General features: G+C 40.5%; 1 protein-coding gene across 1 annotated transcript in view; it reads right to left on the minus strand.

The window, feature by feature from the left end:
* VEPH1 (ventricular zone expressed PH domain containing 1) overlaps positions 1 to 19,650 on the minus strand; it is a 468,187-nt gene that overhangs the window by 410,665 nt on the left and 37,872 nt on the right. The window contains exon 2 of the mRNA XM_089675407.1: positions 14,293 to 14,524. Within this exon, the coding sequence (XP_089531533.1) occupies positions 14,293 to 14,430 (138 nt within the window). The 5' untranslated portion in view covers positions 14,431 to 14,524. The remainder of the gene's footprint in view (positions 1 to 14,292; positions 14,525 to 19,650) is intronic.

Here is a 19,650-nt window from a genome sequence, read left to right on the forward strand (position 1 = left end):
TAAGTCCTCAGCCACTGAGAGCCCAAAGTGATTTAACCTCTTTGCTTGGTAGCCTTTTTTGACTCATAGGGGAAGAAACATCTTAGGACTGGGGCTAGTGTTTAAATTGTGAATTGCAGGACCTCTAGAACTGATTGAGATTATGCTATGTTGTGACCTTAACTTGAAGTTACTAGAGTGACAGCTGTTATCTTATGCATGTATTTTTGCTTTACTATGCCTACATCTGATCCCTATATACCCAAAATATTCATTCTAAACTGTGTGTCAGCCTATATTTATGGTTGCAGCCAGAGAATTCTTCTGACCACAGGTTAAAGGTGGTGTCAGCAGGGGTTGGGCTACCAGAGTGGGGTCAAGAAAGACAGGGAACCCAGAAAATTACTGAGAGGCCTCTGAGGGGGTAGTGCTACACATGTAGCACTACCCTCTTAAGAGCCGCTGTTTTTGGATCCTCCTATTTTCCTGCACAGCCAGGTAACATGCATTTTCTATTCTTGCATCCAAAGTCAGTAAACAGTCAATTAGCTTGGTTTTGCTGATTTATTAGGGGGATAAATAACTTGGATGGGGTCTATGGGTATATGGAATGCCAATTAGAACTGAAACAACTTGGAGCATAAACTTCTTATGTACAAAAAGCAGAAAAATTTGGATTGGCACACAATCTTTTCTATGAGCACTTAGTCCCATTAAATGAATCTTCTTCAGATCCTAAATGAAAATCCCCTCATCCACCTGACTGTCATGAAGAGTATCCCAGGGCAAGGGATTCTGAGATGCATGGGAATGCTGTCCCAGGGAGAACTAGATGGGTATTGCACCTGACTGCCATCTTCCTTGTAGGCCCAGGGGGTGTAGAGCTTTAAAAACGTGAAGCTGCTTTTAGATCTTACGTTGGGCTGGCTTCTTCCCCTGCTAACAGGCTGTCCTTCCCGTAGACTTTGGGACAGTGAAGGTCCCTCTTTCTAGCTCCCAGCCTGTAGGTAGACCTCCCTCCTCTAGGGCCCCCTCCCAGGCTCCACACCAGCAACACTTCCTCACTCCATCTTTTACCTGACTCCCCCTTGTTGACCAGGTTCTCTCATATTTATGGGCTGATCTCCCACACTGCCAGGCCTTGTGCCTGGGATAAGTCATACTCCCATAAATATGCAGATCAGCCCCTCTTCACCTCTGCCCACTGCACTTCTCTAGCCCTAACCTAAAGTAACCTTGCTGACTCACACCCAGGCTTCTAGCAAATCTCTAATTATGCACAAAAAAATACAGAAAAAAAAAACCTATCTACGCTAGAGGACGTTATATACATATTTAGAAGATCTGCCAACAGATCTACATTGTAAAATATTTGTATTATTTTGTTGTCTGTGTTCCCTGTCTCAGTGACCCCCACTCCCTTATATTTCTTGTAGATTTGTCAGTGGGCCTGGAAACTTAGCTGGTGCCTTTGTGCCTGAAGTTGCCAATTTATTTACAGTATCAAAGGTTATGACGGCATATACAGATTCCAGGAAAGCATCATCTGATAAGCATAAGCACGGTCAACATGGTCAACTGACCGAAAGAGACAAAAGGACACTGCACAGGATTATGACCCGGAATAAGAAAACAACTGCTGCAAAAGTGACTGCACAGCTCAATCCCAGTCTTCACTGATAAACTTATATTTATCAGACAACATTTTTCTCGGAAACTGCAAATGTCGTCATAACCTTTGATACTATACCTTGCAATATGGCAAATAAATTGGCAACTTCATTTACAGAGGCACCAGCTAAGCAGGCACCAACAATTTGCCCTCTTTTAAGCTTAGTGAACTCTGACATGATACTGTATTACTAGCAGCATGCAGTGAATGACAAAAGTGAGGCTTTCCTCAAGGTGTCTCATCACACAGCGGAAGCAAAAGAATGTTACATCACTTCCGCTTTCAATGCGAAACGTTGTCACTTTCACACCTGCAAATAGTGTAGTGTTTCCAGTGTTTCTCTAACTACTGTATATAGTATATATAAATTAACATTAATTTATAAACATCTATAAACAATTTAGCTACACTAGAGCTATAGGAAGAATATTTGAGAAGTACTGAGGGATAGATGAATTTTGATTCCAAAATAGGAATAGTCACTCCAAATGTAGGAGAGTTGGAGCTATGTAAATGCATGGCCTACTGCATATAGTACTCTAATCATGCTGCAATATTTCCCTCTGGTGGTTTCATTGTATAACAACTTTGTGATCAACTTAATAAATACAGTACGAAGGGCAATCAAGTCAAACTTTTGGGACTTTTGAGTTTATATAATAAAAGAACACATTTCAAGGAGTGGAAACTGCATTTATTTTTTGACTTACTTCTCTGCTACATTTTATACACTTATCCCAGCATTTAACTAATGCCTGGAAAGCTATGGCATAGAAAGATTTGTTAGGACGCCTGAACCATCCTAGGATAGCAGGCTTCACTCTGACATCATTGTGTGCACTGTTCCCACAGAAAAATTCATTTCTTGTGCAATTTCATGACAGGTTATAAATCGATTATCCAGGATCAGCTCTGCCACGCACTGATTGTCCGCAGGAATGACTGCTGTGAGCTGGGAACCACCATGACCGGGATCATCACTGATGGATGTACAGCCATCTTTGAAACGTTTACACCATTCAAATGTCTTACTGTGGCTGAGCATCTCATCACTGTACTGTGCCTGAAGTCTTCTGTACATATCTGTGGGTTTTACGCCTTCATTCACAAGAAACTTCATCCCCACACGCTGTTCCATACATGCACTAACACTGCTGTTTGCCATCTTGATTAACTTTCTCTGTATTAGCACTGCCTATTAGTAAGAGGACACACTTGCCACCTACTACTGCATGTAGTACCACCACGCTAACATCCCTTGTTACACCTGTACAATTAAAAGTCTCAGTTTGACTTGAACGCCCCTTGTATATGTACACTAGATACATGTGTTTTGTTTGGATAGAAGCATATCAACACTGCAGAATTATTATTAAAGCAGAAGTCAACTGCATCTGAGCACCACAAACCAAAAACTCTTTTTAACTGATTTTCACTACTCAAAGCAAACTAACCCATCAATCCATGTCTACGTTTTTTATTCTGTCAAAGAATCACTTTGAAAACCACCCCCAGCATTTCTAGCCTTGGCCATCTTGAGTAAGGGCAGATGATTGATGTACCATTTACTTCCATACTAACATATATGATGTGAGTGTGGTGTATTACATGATGTGAGTGCGGTGTCTCAAAGGGAGACTAGAAAAGTACTGTTCTGGATTTACACATCTGCCAGGCTCCTTTCATACACTTTCAGATACCTCTGATCCTCTGTGCAGTTTAGGTTTTGCTCCCCTTTGACAAATTAAACTCAGCTGGAACACACAGTCAGTGCTCTTGAGCCTGGGGGAACAGACAAGTTGGAAGGTTGGCGCAAAGCTGTCCAGCTGTGCCTGTGGAGGCTGACAGGTAATAGGCTTGGACAGCCTGGTAGTCAGGATCTTTTATTGTGTAGCTAGTGCTGGGACACAGCTAGGATTTTCTTTTTGGATGTTTTTGAACTCTATTTGTTTGAATCACTGTACAGCACTTGTAAATTGATTTGTAAATAGCACATCCCTGTTAGCCACTACATTGCTGGACTGCTACCTGTGGCTGAAAGTGTGCTCACCCCAGGGAGCTTTGTACCCACTACCTATCCCCAGCTCACAGCAGCGATCTCCCCCACTGTGCCTTTGTATTCTAAAAGAGGGACCCCCTCCCACCAGAACACACTGATCACTGCTTACAGCCATTGGCTGTAAGCACTGATCGGATGCTGGTTTTCCAGCAGGTCTCTTCAACAAAAGCTGGTCCTCAGATCAGCTGGTGTCGGAAAGACAGCTGTGCACACTGCCTAAAAGTTAGGCAGTTACTGCTAAACCGGCCGATACTGACCAATATTTGGCCTGTGTGTACCCAGCATAACTCTGCTGACCCCATGTTCAATTCTTTTGTCAATTTCTCTTCAACCATTCAACCAGGGACCTTAAAGTATCACTGAAGGCAAAGGCTATTTTCGTTTTAAATTGAGTGGACAAGGATTGAGACATTTGTCAGGTTTTTATGGCTGCCTGTGTCCCTGTTAGGGAAATCCACCCTCTCTGTTCTCTCTCTTGTCCTGGTGACCATTATCACCAAAAATGAAAGAGAAAGAAAATCCCAAATTTTGAGCAGTCACCAGAATAGGAATAGAGTGTCAATATAGTTTAGGTAACCCTGGTGACTAATGGAGATTTTGCTCACTTTGGATGGAATTCCTATGTTGGATGTGGGACAGGAAATTAGGGGAAATCTCCCAAACAGGGCACATAAGGCAACAAAGAAAGACTGATAGGGGTTATACCCCTCCCACACTCTATTCAAAATGAAAACATTGTCTTCAGTTCTACTTTATGAAAATGTACAGACCAGGGTTGGACATAGTAAGTTTTCAGTTGTAATGCCCTTGCTCATTTCCCTGCTTCCTCTATTGTGCTTGTATGGACTTTTTCTATTTTCTAGTATTGCTTCATTTTAAAGTATAATTTATGTATTGCAAACCAAAAGATCATTTATAGCTAGCTCACACTTTAAGGTTTGGATGTAGGAAATTAGTGTGACCTGCAAACACAAGTGACTAAATACCCCCTGAGTAAATATGAATTGGCAACTACTCACTTCAGTGCTTAGCTGTCTATTTACAACACACCCACAGTTTATGTGAAGAGAAGGTGTTCTCCGGCTTCACAAAACACATACTACATTATTCTTTTATCTGCTAAGAAAAAGTTAAGAGTGCTACTTATTACAAATACAAGCTACTTAAAAAACAACTTTGGGCAAACATTCATCAGCCCTTCATTTCAGTGTTGTTTCTAGCCAAAGAAACATTGAGACCATGCTAAAAGTCAGAAACTCTATTCAATCTGCCTTAAACTGACTTTTAGGTATCAGTTCCCTTACCATTGAAGGACCATGAATAGGCCTATTGGCTGTATTACAGCCACATAGCAACCAGGCAGACCATGCAACCTTCCTTGCAAATGAGTATTGCACACAGTGTGACAGCGAGGCAATGTAGGTAGAAAAGAAATGCAAAGGGCATGACAGTAGAAGGTATGTGTAAAAGAACTGCAAGTATGACAGAGACCAGTATGTTCAGAAAAGGAGTGCAGAGGGTATGAAGGTAGGCACTATGTGCAGGAGAGGAATGCATAGGTTATTGCACTGGGCAGAATGTCCAGGACAGGGCTGCAAGAGGGTAAAGGGGGGAGCAATATGAGCTGGAGAGGATGGCTTTGGGTATAATTGTGGGCAATATGTGCAGCGGAGGACTGCATAGGTTAAAACAGTGGGCAGAATGTCCAGGACAGGGGTGCAAAAGGGTAAAGGGGGGGGGGCAGTATGAGCAGGAGAAGATTGCTTGGGTATAATTGTGGGCAGAATGTGCAGGGAAAGAGTGCATAGGTTAATACAGCGGGCAGAACATCCAGGACAGGGATGCAAGAAGGTAAATGGGGAGGAGCAGTATGAGCAAGAGAGAATGGCTTTGGGTATAAACGCGGGCAGTACGTGCAGAGGAGGAGTGCATAGGTTATTACAGTGGGCAGAATGTTCAGGACAGGGGTGCAAGAGGATAAAGGGGGAGCAGTATGAGCAGGAGAAGATTGCTTTGGGTATAATTGTGGGCAGTATGTGCAGCGGAGGAGTGCATAGGTTATTACAGTAGGCAGAATGTTCAGGACAAGGGTGCAAGAGGGTAAAGGGAGGGCAGTATGTGTAAGAGAGAATGACTGTGAGTATAAACGTGGGCATTATGTGCAGGGGAGGAGTGCAGAGGGTATTGTAGTGAGTGTCATGAAGGAGAAGAGTGTGGATGATGGTCAGTATGTGCAGGAATGGAATGTGGAGGGTATGATGGCAGGTGGTACATGCAGCAGAGGAATGTGCAGGGAATCATGGCAGATGGTATATGCAGCAGAGGAATGTGGAGGGTACGATGGCAGGTGGTATATGCAGCAGAGGAATGTGCAGGGAATCATGGCAGGTGGTATATGCAGTAGAGGAATGTGCAGGGAATCATGGCAGGTGGTATATGCAGCAGAGGAATGTGGAGGGTACAATGGCAGGTGGTATATGCAGCAGAGGAATGTGCAGGGAATCATGGCAGATGGTATATGCAACAGAGGAATGTGCAGGGAATCATGGCAGATGGTATATGCAGCAGAGGAATGTGCAGGGAATCATGGCAGATGGTATATGCAGCAGAGGAATGTGGAGGGAATGATGGCAGGTGGTATATGCAGCAGAGGACTGTGCAGGGAATGATGGCAGGTAGTATATGCAGCAGAAGAATGTGGAGGGTATGATGGCAGGTGGTAGATGCAGCAGAGGAATGTAGAGGGTATGATGGCAGGCGGTATATGCAGCAGAGGAATGTGCAGGGAATAATGGCAGGTGGTATATGCAGCAGAGGAATGTGGAGGGTATGATGGCAGGCGGTATATGCAGCAGAGGAATGTAGAGGGTATGAAGCAGGTGGAATATGCAACAGAGGAATGTGGAGGGTATGATGGCAGGTGGTATATGCAACAGAGAAATGTGGTGGGTATGATGGCAGGTGGTATATGCAACAGAGGAATGTGGAGGGTATGATGGCAGGTGGTATATGCAACAGAGAAATGTGGAGGGTATGATGGCAGGTGGTATATGCAACAGAGGAATGTGGTGGGTATGATGGCAGGTGGTATATGCAACAGAGGAATGTGGAGGGTATGATGGCAGGTGGTATATGCAACAAAGAAATGTGGTGGGTATGATGGCAGGTGGTATATGCAACAGAGGAATGTGGAGGGTATGATGGCAGGTGGTATATGCAATAGAGGAATGTGGAGGGTATGATGGCAGGTGGTATATGCAACAGAGAAATGTGGTGGGTATGATGGCAGGTGGTATATGCAACAGAGGAATGTGGAGGGTATAACTGCAGGTGGTATATGCAACAGAGGAATGTGGTGGGTATGATGGCAGGTGGTATAAGCAACAGAGGAATGTGGTGGGTATGACGGCAGGTGGTATAAGCAGCAGAGGAATGTGCAGGGAATGATGGCAGGCGGTATATGCAGCAGAGGACTGTGCAGGGAATGATGGCAGGTAGTATATGCAGCAGAAGAATGTGGAGGGTATGATGGCAGGTGGTATATGCAGCAGAGGAATGTAGAGGGTATGATGGCAGGTGGAATATGCAACAGAGGAATGTGGTGGGTATCATGGCAGGCGGTATATTCAGCAGAGGAATGTGGTGGGTATGATGGCAGGTGGAATATGCAACAGAGGAATGTGCAGGGAATAATGGCAGGTCGTATATGCAGCAGAGGAATGTGGACGGTATGATGGCAGGTGGAATATGCAACAGAGAATTGTGGAGGGTATGATGGCAGGTGGTATATGCTAAAGAGGAATGTGGTGGGTATGATGGCAGGTGGTATATGCAACAGAGGAATGTGGAGGGTATGATGGCAGGCGGTACATGCAGCAGAGGAATGTGGAGGGTATGATGGCAGGTGGTATATTCAGCAGAGGAATGTGAAGGGTATGATGGCAAGTGGTATATTCAGCAGAGGAATGTGGAGGGTATGATGGCAGGTGGTATATGCAACAGAGGAATGTGGAGGGTATGATGGCAGGTGGTATATGCAACAGAGGAATGTGATGGGTATGATGGCAGGTGGTATATACAACAGATGAATGTGGTGGGTATGATGGCAGGTGGTACATGCAACAGATGAATGTGGTGGATATGATGGCAGGTGGTACATGCAACAGAGGAATATTGTGGGTATGATGGCAGGTGGTATATGCAGCAGAGAAATGTGGAGGGTATGATGGCAGGTAGTATTTGTAGGACAGGAGTGCGAAGGGTATGACAACAGGTGGTATTTGCTGGGGAGAAGTATAGAGGGTATGACGGCAGGTAGTATTTGCTGGAGAGGAGTGCAGAGGGTATGATGGTGACCAATATGTGCAGGAGAGGAGTTTGGAGAGCATACATAGGAGGAATTAATAACAAGCATCTGAGACAAACTTTGTCTCTTCTGGCACACAGCCAGTCAGCTTATAAATTTTCATTGTCTAAGGTGTGTGGAAAAAAAGCTAAGAAGAAGAAAAATGAGACAGAACTTGTCTCAGACAATTGTTAGTAATTACCTCTAGGTAAAACACGTAGGTGTTGTAAAATATGAGATGGAAAAGAATGAAAAGTGTGGTAATTTGTACCAACAGGCAGTGAGAACATATTGGGGTTTATTTACTAAAGCTGGAGAATGCAAAACCAGGTTCACTTCTGCATAAGAACCAATCAGCTTCTAACTACAGCGTCTTCAATTAAGCTTTGGCAAAAAACCTGGAAGCTGATTGGTTTCTATGCAGAAGTGAGCTGGATTTTGCACTCTCCGGCTTTAGTAAATAAACTTCTATGCATCTGTGGAACAAAACCAAAAAAACAGCCACAGTGTTAGTTGCGCCTGTGTTTTTGTTTTCAGTTAAGGATTTATTTTAGTATATCAAGGATAAAGCAGGATATCTTATGGTCTAATAATCTTGTCAAAAGTTAACATGATTCTCCATTAATGTTATTTAATGTATTTTATGCCAACTAACATAATTTTACGTACAGTACATTGAGAACTACGGATTGAAACAAATTTTATAAATTGATATAAACAGGCTTGATTGAGTCCTTTTGCAAGCAAAATGCATTGGAGCAAGAGGAGGAAAGACAGGTGGGATGACATCTTGTGAACTTCTGTCACTGCATTAAAAATAGTTTTTCTCATAATGGTGACGTTATCAGTGTGCAACCCATTCATTTCCTTTGACAACAAGCTATTTAAAGCTGAATTCTGGTAAAAGGAATTATTTTCTAAATACAACTGTCATGTGCATTCTTAAGGCAGGTTCACACCTTTGTGGAGATCTGCAATTTTAGGTAGAAGAAAAAAAAAAAAAAAAGTAATAGTTTTACAGGGAACCACAATAGATCAGCATTTAGGAAAGCATGTACGACTGGAATCACAGTTATGGCAGGAATATATTGCAGCTCTGGGGTGCTGGCCTTACAGGCAGACAGGAGTACTCTTAAGAGACACTTAGAACACAGGGGTGCCGGGCTAACACGAATCAGAAACACAGTGGTAACAGTATATACCGGGAACACAGAGGTACACTGGGGTAACCAGAGAGCGCAGGTACAAAGCATGCAGGTGGGGTGCACAAGAAGTCCAGGACTGGGAGGATATCCTTTGGTACCAATGGAGGAGAACCCAGCATGCTCACACATAAAGCAAGGGTGAGGGCCCATGAAAGGGTCAATGTATAGATTCTTAGGAACTGCCTTGTCTTCTCCAGAGCTCTTGAAGAAGTAGATGGGTTGCACTGCAGTCGATTTCCAGGTTGTGGCCCTCTGACTCAATCGACCAGGAAGCTACTGTGAGCTAAAGGCTGGTGAGCAGTTAAGAGTTCCTTGCAGCACCACACTCTGGGACCACAAGTCAGTACCTATTACAGCCCACACTGGCAAGAGTGCACATAAACACACAGAAGTACTGGGAATGGATGGTAGTGCACGAAGACCCACAGAAACACTAGAAAAGAGCAGTATTGCACAGAGACAGACAGAAATCACTAAGAGCAACAGACGTGCCCAGGGACACAGAGCCAGAAACAGACTAGAAATGCACTGGGGGACAGTGAAATAGACTGCAGATGAGGGTGTTGGTAACAAATGGCAGGTTAAAACTCACATGATTTCACAAAAGTGCAGGGAGGCTAAAAACTGGTAAAGGGACACAAGGAAAACAGAAGCAAAAGCACACTAGAATGCTCAGAGGATACCACAGGTTAAGGATACAGGTTAAAGCAGGAACACATAGGGTCACTGAGTATAGCCTGGACAACAGACAACACTGGGAACACTGGGGGCACTGGGATCACACTGGAAAGCTAAGAAAGATACTAAATAAAATAAATAAAGAGAGTCTGGCTAAAGGAACACTAGGTGTTGGAATACAATGTTCATGTAATTTGCAAGAACTAGCTCAGTGTTCAGTAGAGATACATACTTTAATGAGTAGATTGCAGTGTTTAGAAGTTTGTTGCTGTATCTATGACTATACTCTATGTCTTCTTCCTGAATATAGTTCCTGTTTCCTGTTTGCAGTGAAGCAGCAGATAAACACATGTGGACTGTGCACTGTCTGTTCTGTAGGGCTATATACAAAATCTGTAACAGGATATGGGCCCAGACATCCAGCCAGGCACCCAGTCATAGGCTGCTATGGCACAAGAAGTGCAAGATACAGCAACAGAAAGAAGGCTGAAACAGAATGAAAGAAAATGGCCAGTAGCACATCTGCAATAAAGTTTTCATTTGCAAACCTGACAAACCAGAACTACCAGTCTTGGAAATTCATAATGAAAATTAATGAATGAAGGTATGTGGAAATGCATCAATGAAGTTTGGCCAAAACACCCTTCAGATGAGTGGATAGAGAAAGATCAAAAAGCTCAGAACACAATCTCTCTTAGCACAGAAGTTGTCAAATCATACATATACTGTTTATAAGTGTGAAACTACAATGGAAATGTGGGAAGGATTACAAAAAGTACATGAAAGAGCTCATCTGAGCAATAAACTATATTAGATTAGAAAGCTAACCAAACCAAGCTGATAAAAGGCCAGGATATGTAGGATTACATAAGGCACACTTTGGAAATGGTTAAATGCCTGAGATGCAGCAGCACTATTATTTAGTTGTTTACCAGTAAGTTATGAAATACTTCTATAGCACTTGATGCACATCAAGATGATGAACTGACATTAGAATATGTTACGAGACAGCTTATGGAAGAATAGAAGCGTAAAACAGCATGCATTAAAAGATAAGTTCACCTTTCATAACATGTTACACCCATATTCAGGGTGTAACATGTAACATGTTATGAAAGCACCGGCCCCCTCTGCCCACCGATCCCATGCTTTGACAGATAGTGGGGGATCGTCTCCTTCCCGCAAGCTGTCAAATTAAAAGAAAAACGTGGTAGTGCGGGGCTTCCCCCCCCCCCCCAGGCTGCATCACGCATTCACAGTGTTCTGTGAATTTAAAAATATAAGTCCCGACAGCCTACCACAGCTTTGTGTCTTCCTGTCAGTATATCTGCTGGCTCGTACCTCCCGTATGGGCAAACAGATATACTGATAGATCTGCAGAAGACCTGCATGGCACCAGCGATCTGCTGATCGCTGATACATTGCTTTACAGGCAATGTAGACAAAAATAATAATTAATCCACATTTGTTTAGCTGCAAAAATGTGCATTTATTATTTTTTATCAAAAATTTAACTTTTCCTTTAATAGTGACGGTGCTTCTGTCACAAAGTATGTTTTAAAGATGAAAAATAGGAATAAAAACAGTAGCATGCAACAAAAAACACATGACTGCTTTGTGTGCAAGAAACAAGGTAATTTAAAAGCAGATTGTAGAATCTGGAAAGCTAGAATGGAAAAACACACTAGACTCCAAAAGGCCAAAAATGTGAAGGAATAAACTGCACCTCATCTTTTCAGGCATAGTGTGTTGATTCAGGAGCTACAAGGCGCGTGACAAATGACAGAAATTTCTTTATTCACCTTGACCAGAGTAAAACAGAAAAAAATCACCACAGCTAATGGGCAAATAATGGAATCAGATGGAATAGGAGACTGTTTTCTTTACTGTCCTATTTCTCAGAGTGTCACCAGATAGATGCCTGTGAAAATTGTCCTGAATGTCCCTGCTCTTGAAACTAATCTTAAGTAAAGAAGTTCACAAAACAAGGCAATGTAGTGACCTTCTAAGATGACAGTTGTGTCATCACAAAAGGGGATATCTTATTTGCAAAGACTAAAATTACAGATGAAATGTATCAGCTGAATGGCAATGAGGCGGTTAATACTTCCAAGGAGGAAAAGCATTTAAACTGTATTCACACATTGTACAGATGACTTGGGCACAGATGTCCTGAGAGATAAAAGAAATAAACTGAGAATGACTAAGCAAGTGGAATAAAAATTAGTCCATGTGATCAAACAATTAAATGCACCAGCTGTATAAAAGGAAAAATGACAGAAAAAGCCTTTCCAAAGCAGAGTAATGGCAGAGATATGAAACCTCTGGACTTCAGATATTTTCATTCCAATGGGAAAACTGACTCCAGGAAATAAAAGGTATTTTCTCACTTTTATAGATGATTACTCCAGGTATACTATACTATGGTGTCCGTTTATGAACCATCAGTAATAGATTGCTGCTCAGTTCTCCGGCATTCTCGGAGAACACAGTTCTCCTGTGAATGCCGTTTATGAAGCATATGTAGGTCAGTTCTCCAAACGAAGGGAGAACGGTCTACAAACGCTGGAAAACGGCTGATTTTACTATAATCTCGTGAGATTACAGTAAAAGATCAGTTTACTAAACAGAGGTAAATTATCTCTGCTTAGTTTTCGGTCCCTCCAATTCTCCAGCTCTGGGCTGGAGAATCTGGAGGGAGAACACAGATCGCCAGAGAAGGGCTGAACATATTCTCCTGGGTGTCATAAACTGTGAATGACCAGAGAATAGCTGTGATCCTCTGAATCGCAGCTATTCTGTGTGTCATAAACGGACACCTATATCTGTTACACAACAAAAGTGAAGTACCAGAGAAACTTCAACAGTATTTGACTCAAGTAAGCAACAAATTTGGCACAATGCTGGGTGTATTGCACACAGACAATGGAACTGAATATATAAGTGATAATACAGAGGCGATTCTCAGAAAGCACGACATAGTATTTCAAACTACTGCACCATACAACTCAGAACAAAACAGAGTTACAGAAAGAATGGATCAAACTCTATGCGAGAATGGAAGAGCCATGCTGTTTGATGCAGATATGCCAACCACATACTGAATTTGAACCATCTAAACATTTTTGGAAGCAAAGCCCATCTGCACATCCCAAAAGAAAAATGTACAAAATGGGATGCTCACGCATAGGAAGGTGTACTTGTGGGGTACAATTAATCTCAAAAGGGATCAAGAGTTCTACACCAAGACACAAACAAGGTAACATCAGTAGAAGTGTAACTGTCAATTGAACTTAAGTGTGTTCAAAATTTCATGAATTAACACAAACACTTCAAAATGAGGGAAGTTCCACATCAGTGGCACATGAAAACAAGCAACAAAGTGACACAGACAAAGACATTAATGCAGACGATCCAAATACTGTAAAAGAAGAAACCAGGCCACAAGAGGCTTCAATCAGGAAATCCATCAGAAGTAATAAAGGCATCCCAACCAAATCTCTGTCCTAGGCTGCTCAGAACCTTGCAACTCAAGGATGAATTCCAAGCTTGTATATACCATACCTGGTTAATGCCCCTGCAAAACTAGAAATCACTTAGGTAGACTACGCTATTTCAGTGATCTCCACTTGTTTCCATGCCCTGTGCTGAGCTGCTGGCCTGATGCATTCTGAATACAGGAAGTCAGCACAGGTACAAATCAGAGAATGCTTTTCTTCTGAATGAATGAACGCAAAGCATTCTCTGATTGGATGGGGTGGAGAGGAAGGTGGTGGGGTCATGCTCTCCAGCTCGTCCAAAGAACATTTTGCACAATGCATCAGGCTGATCACTTAGCATGGGACTCCGGAAACATATGGAGATCACTGGATTAGCTGTGTCTACTTCAGTGATTTCCACCCTCCAGGGACACCGGCCAGGTATGGGCTATACATAGTTACATTGGTCCAAGCCTGGAATTATTCTTTTATTCTTTAAAGCTGCAACTAAATGTACCAGCACACCTGTTGGTCTTTGGGAGTAGATGTCACAGATCAGCAGCAAAGCTGCAGATCTGTAACAGATACCTAAGTGGTTTTAGTATTTCCATTTTATAGACATGCACATGAGGGAACCTTGCGGCTGGTCCACATCAGCATAAAGGAACACACTGAGAGCAACTGCATGCTGGCCCATGTTTCTGTATTACAGTAAAACAAGCTGTCATAGGAAATATTTCAAACATACTGTAATAGGAGCACTAGTATTGGTTTAATCTTTCTATACCCTACATTGACAGAAATGATAGACCTGTATACTAACATGATGTGAGTCAAGGCACACAGGGTTGCTTAAAGTACATGTTTTTACTTACCGAGGAGGATGATATAATCCTGATTTGTTCCAGAGCTTCAGACAGGCTACCCTCAATTTCAAAATCATCTAATGAGAACAAGTCACCTGCTCTGGACAGATCTTTCTGCTCTAAGACCAGCTGAAACAAATGGTGCATGGCTGGTATTCATTCCACAAATTAGAATTTACATCCATGCATGTTTTAGGAGTTCATTCTTTCAAGGTTGCTTACATGCTTTGTTCAGTTCTCACTAAAAAAGAAAAAAAAAATAATTATTTTAATTAGCATACTATTTTTTTGTACTTAAAGTGTTACTAAACCCACAACAGTAAAATCAGCCTGTATAAATCTGTATATGCAGTAAAGCATGCTTGTTGTACTCACTGTCAAACCTATGTGGTTAATCCTCTGCATTGTGTAAAAACGCTGTTTGATCCTGACTTCTCTGATCCTCCCTTCTGCCAGTGTCTCTCTCTTGTCTCCTGATAAGACATATCATGTGGAGACACTCTGCACATGCTCAGTTTAGTGTGTATTGCTAGAAAGGGTTTTTTTTGTCTTGGGAGAGTGCATGTGATCAGCACAGGGCCAATAAGCACTGTCCAAACAGAGGTCAGGGGTTTTGCATCCTCCTAGAGCAGAAATAAAACTCCTCCTACAAGCTTTAACCAGTGTTCTGCTGAACACTGATAGAAGTCACAAGACTGCTCTAACTACTGATGAGAAAAGGTATTTAGCAGTATATATTTACTAAAATAATTGCATTTCCACATTGTATGTACTGTGGGAGACCAGATATAGTGAATGTAGGTTCCTGGGTTTAGTAACACTTTAAATATGACATGCTCTTCATTTGGACAATGTGTTTAGGACAGGGTGAGGCAATGCAGATAAATTACAATTAAAAGTATCAGCATACTGGTAAAGAACTCTCAAGCACGGAGGACTGGGCTAGGAGACAGGAGGGTTTTTAGTTAAGATATATTAGGCAGGTAGTTGTAATTGGACATACTTCACCATTTAGGATTGATTAACATTTACAGTATTGTCTATGGGTAGAAATGTTAAACTTGCTTTAGTATAGTATATGAAGTTAAATATTCTGGTACAAACAAAATTATAGTAATCCTATAATTTTACATTCAAAACCAAATTGTATGCTGGTATGTGTGCATACATTACAAAACACATTTTCCGACACACACATATGACGGATAGTGTACCTGTGCTTACAACAGCATCAAACTGCCTCCAGAATCATGTAAAAAAGAAAAAACCTCAGCGCCCAGGACTCTCCTAATAAACACACAATTCCCCGTGAGATGCTGCTGTACACAGGTGCAAAAACCAAAAAAACTTATATCAATAAATACCAGCGCAAACCCACATAATAAATTGCATTACCCAACCTATTAAACAAACTTAAAAAACCGTGACACAAAACCACTTTTGTGCTAGTAAAAAAATAAAAAATATATATATATAAATAAATATATAAATAATTTTTAAATTCATAAGTCCAGTGACAAAAAAATCCCAAAAAAATAAAAATAAAATAAAAATAAAAATAAATAATTATAAATAAAAATAAATTAAATAAAAAAGAAATTAGATAAAAAACAAATAAAGATAAATTCCACAATTATATAAAAAAAAAATATATATATAATATGTAAACATTATATATAATATAAAAATTCAAAAACACCTAATCATGAAAACGCACTTCGGACATTAACTATATATTACCAATTGGACAAAAAGCAATTTATATCAATATCTGCATTCAACCCATTAGGATACAATGTACCCATTTTATAAATCCACTTCGTTTCATTTTGAGAAACATTTATTACCATATTTCCTCCTCTCCATGGGGCTTCTACTCTATCTATCCCACAAAATTTTAACGATGCCGGATCTCTATTATGATGCTTTCTAAAATGATATGATAAACTATGATGTTTGAATCCCTTCTTTATATTTCTAATATGTTCTCCCAATCTGGTGGCAAGTTTTCTCGTTGTTCTCCCTATATACTGGAGTTTGCAAGAGCACTCCAGCAGATAGGTGACATGCGTACTGTCACATGATATAAACTTATTGATCTTATGGGATGCTCCATTATAACAGGATTGAAAATCCTTGTAATGCTTTTTCCTGTCCCCTTTCAGGGATCTACAAGCCAAACATCTCCCACACTTGAAAAAGCCAGCCCTATCTAAAAAAGTAACCATTTTCTTAGGTACATCTGGAACATTTTTTTTACAAGTCGAGATCTTAAAGTAGGTGGTTTTCTATATATAAACAAGGGTTTACTAGGTAGCACTTTCCTAAGAGTTTCGTCCCTCATTAGAATTGACCAATATTTTTTAATGATGTTTTCAACCAATTTATAATGCTTAGAATATCCTGTAATGAAAGCCACATCTCCCAACTTCTTTTTATTTTCTTTTTTCTTTAAGAGTTCATCTCTACTAATCTTTCTAACCTGTTCCAATGAAACAGCCAAATTCTCTTCTCCATAGCCTTTCTCCCTAAACCTTTGCAATAACACCTCAGACTGCTCCAAGAAAACACCTTCATCATCACAATTACGTTTGATCCTAATAAGCTGACTCTTAGGGATGGATTTTAGCCAATTTCTATGGTGGCAACTAAAATTTGGGATGTATCCATTCCTATCGACTTGCTTGAAATATGTCTTGGTATAAAACCTATCATCTTTCTTGTAAATTGTCAGGTCCAAAAAATCTACTACCTCCTCACTAATATTTTTAGTAAATGATATATTGAAAGAATTGTTCCCTATCTCTTGAATAAACTCCTCCAATGTCTCTCTTGTACCTTTCCAAATTATAATAATATCATCGATAAATCTTCTATAAACTAGCAACTCTGTAGTTCTTTTCTTGAAAATGGCTTCACTTTCCCATCTACTCATGAACAAATTCGCCACCGATGGTGCATACTTGGCCCCCATGGCCACACCCCTTGCTTGCCTATAGTATTTACCAGAATACCAAAAGTAATTATGTGACATAGCTAAATCTAAACTATTAAGTATAAATTCAGTTTGCTGTGATTTCAAACCTGCTTTAGCCTCTAAGGCCCACTTAACTGCTCCTAGTGCATCCGCATGCCTTATATTAGTATACAGGGAATTAACATCCACACTAGCCATCACACACCTCCCCTCTTCACTAATTCCCCTAATCAAATTGATCAGATCACCACTATCCCTCAAGTACGCTGGAAACATGGAAACTAGAGGTTGCAGGAACTTATCCACATATTCACCCAGTCTACAAAACAAAGAATCTACTCCACTAATAATGGGTCTCCCGGGGGGTTTTATAAGATCTTTGTGGATTTTTGGTAATTGGTAGATCACTGGTGTTATTGGAGCAGATGGTACCAAATATTTGATCTCTTTTTTGTTAAGTATTCCTCTTTTACCACCTTCTTTAACATGTTTTATTAGCAAATTCTTATATTTAATGGTAGGGTTACCCCTTAACAACTCATATGTTTCAACATCATCTACCAATCTACTTAGTTCTGTGTAATAATCTACCTTATTTAGTACCACCAAGCCACCACCCTTATCTGCCGGCCTTATAACGATATTTTTATTTTCCTCCAGTTTTTTTATAACAGTTTCTAAATCCTGTTTCTTCCTCATAAAGGGAATGGATAAATCCTCCAGGTCATGTTCCACCATTTTTTTAAACGTTTCTACACAACAATTATTAGAGATTTTCGGATTAAACACAGATTTATTCCTCAGCTGTGTATGCAGAAAATAGTCCTCTCCCTTTTCACTGTTATACTCAAAATTCTTGTTAGTCTTATTAGCCCAATACTTCTTTAAATTTACTTTCCTCACAAACTTATGTATATCAATATAAGTTTCCAGTTTATTAAGTTTTTTGTCCGGTGCGTATTTCAATCCTAATGCTAAAACTTTTAACTCTTCTTCATTTAAAACAGAATCACTCAAATTAAAAATCCCTTGATTTAGGCTGACCTCTTTCTTTTTCCTTTTCCCCCCTCTGCATCCCCTCCTTTTGGCCAGTAGGGGTCCTGTTGGTTCCACCCTCCTCCCCCTCTCCTGGGTGGATAGAAAGGTCCTCCTCTTCCCCTCATCTGGAATGACCCCCTTCCTCCTCCCCCTCTCCATGGGGGTCCCCCATACCCCCCCCTCTGAAAATCCTCCCTCATTGGAGGATATCCATATTCATGAGGTACTAGGGTGCCCCAATTATTAAAAGGCTCAAACCTGTTAAATACTGGCACATTATATTTGGGTGTCCCATTTTGTTCCTTACTTTTCATAGGGGATTTTTTTTTACCCTGAGGGGATTTATTTTTAACCATAGGTGATTTCCCTGTCGTCCTCTCATTTCCTATTCCTGGTGAGGAGCTCCTAGATTCACTATTAATACTCGTAACATCTTCTTGCCATTTATAAACATTATAATTTTTATAGTCCTGCATATCTCGATACTATATTTTAATTTTCTTTTTCTGTGTATCTTCATCCACTTTTTTAACATATTCCTGAATTTGTTTAACCTTATCTCCAAACTCACTGGAATTACTGAAAGGTGTCATTTTGTCTTTTAATTCCTGAATTTTTTCATCCAACAACTTAAGTTTCCTTTTCCTTCTCTGTACAATAAGTTCCATTAGTTTCATTTCCACATTATTAAAAAAAGAGAACCATTCCTCATCCAATTCCTTACTCATCAAACCATCATTTGGTCCCACCTCCCACCTTAACCTCCTAGGCGTGATCCTCTCTTTAATATATTTTTCAAGAGTGACTACATCCCACCATGCTCTAATTTGTTTATCCAATGAATTCTTAAGGTGCCTAAAATCTTTAGTTAAATCCATATGCTCATAATTTTGTGAAAAAACATCCTCTATATTGACCCTTTTCTGAGATGCAAAATTGAAAATATCCATGGCTGCTAAGTTTCAAAAAGTGATAACACCTCAAATATGTAAAAAAGAAAAAACCTCAGCGCCCAGGACTCTCCTAATAAACACACAATTCCCCGTGAGATGCTGCTGTACACAGGTGCAAAAACTAAAAAAACTTATATCAATAAATACCAGCGCAAACCCACATAATAAATTGCATTACCCAACCTATTAAACAAACTTAAAAAACCGTGACACAAACCACTTTTGTGCTAGTAAAAAAATAATATATATATATATACAGTTGCAAGAAAAAGTATGTGAACCCCTTGGGATTACGTGGAGTTTTGCATGAATTGGGCATAAAATGTGCTCTGAACGTCATCTAAGTCACAACAATAGAAGAACACAGTCTGCTGAACATAATACTACACAAACATTAGA

Source organism: Staurois parvus, unplaced genomic scaffold (genome assembly GCF_062004578.1).
Source record: "Staurois parvus isolate SC_StPar_1 unplaced genomic scaffold, SC_StPar_1.0 ptg000155l, whole genome shotgun sequence".
Classification (NCBI taxonomy): domain Eukaryota; kingdom Metazoa; phylum Chordata; class Amphibia; order Anura; family Ranidae; genus Staurois; species Staurois parvus.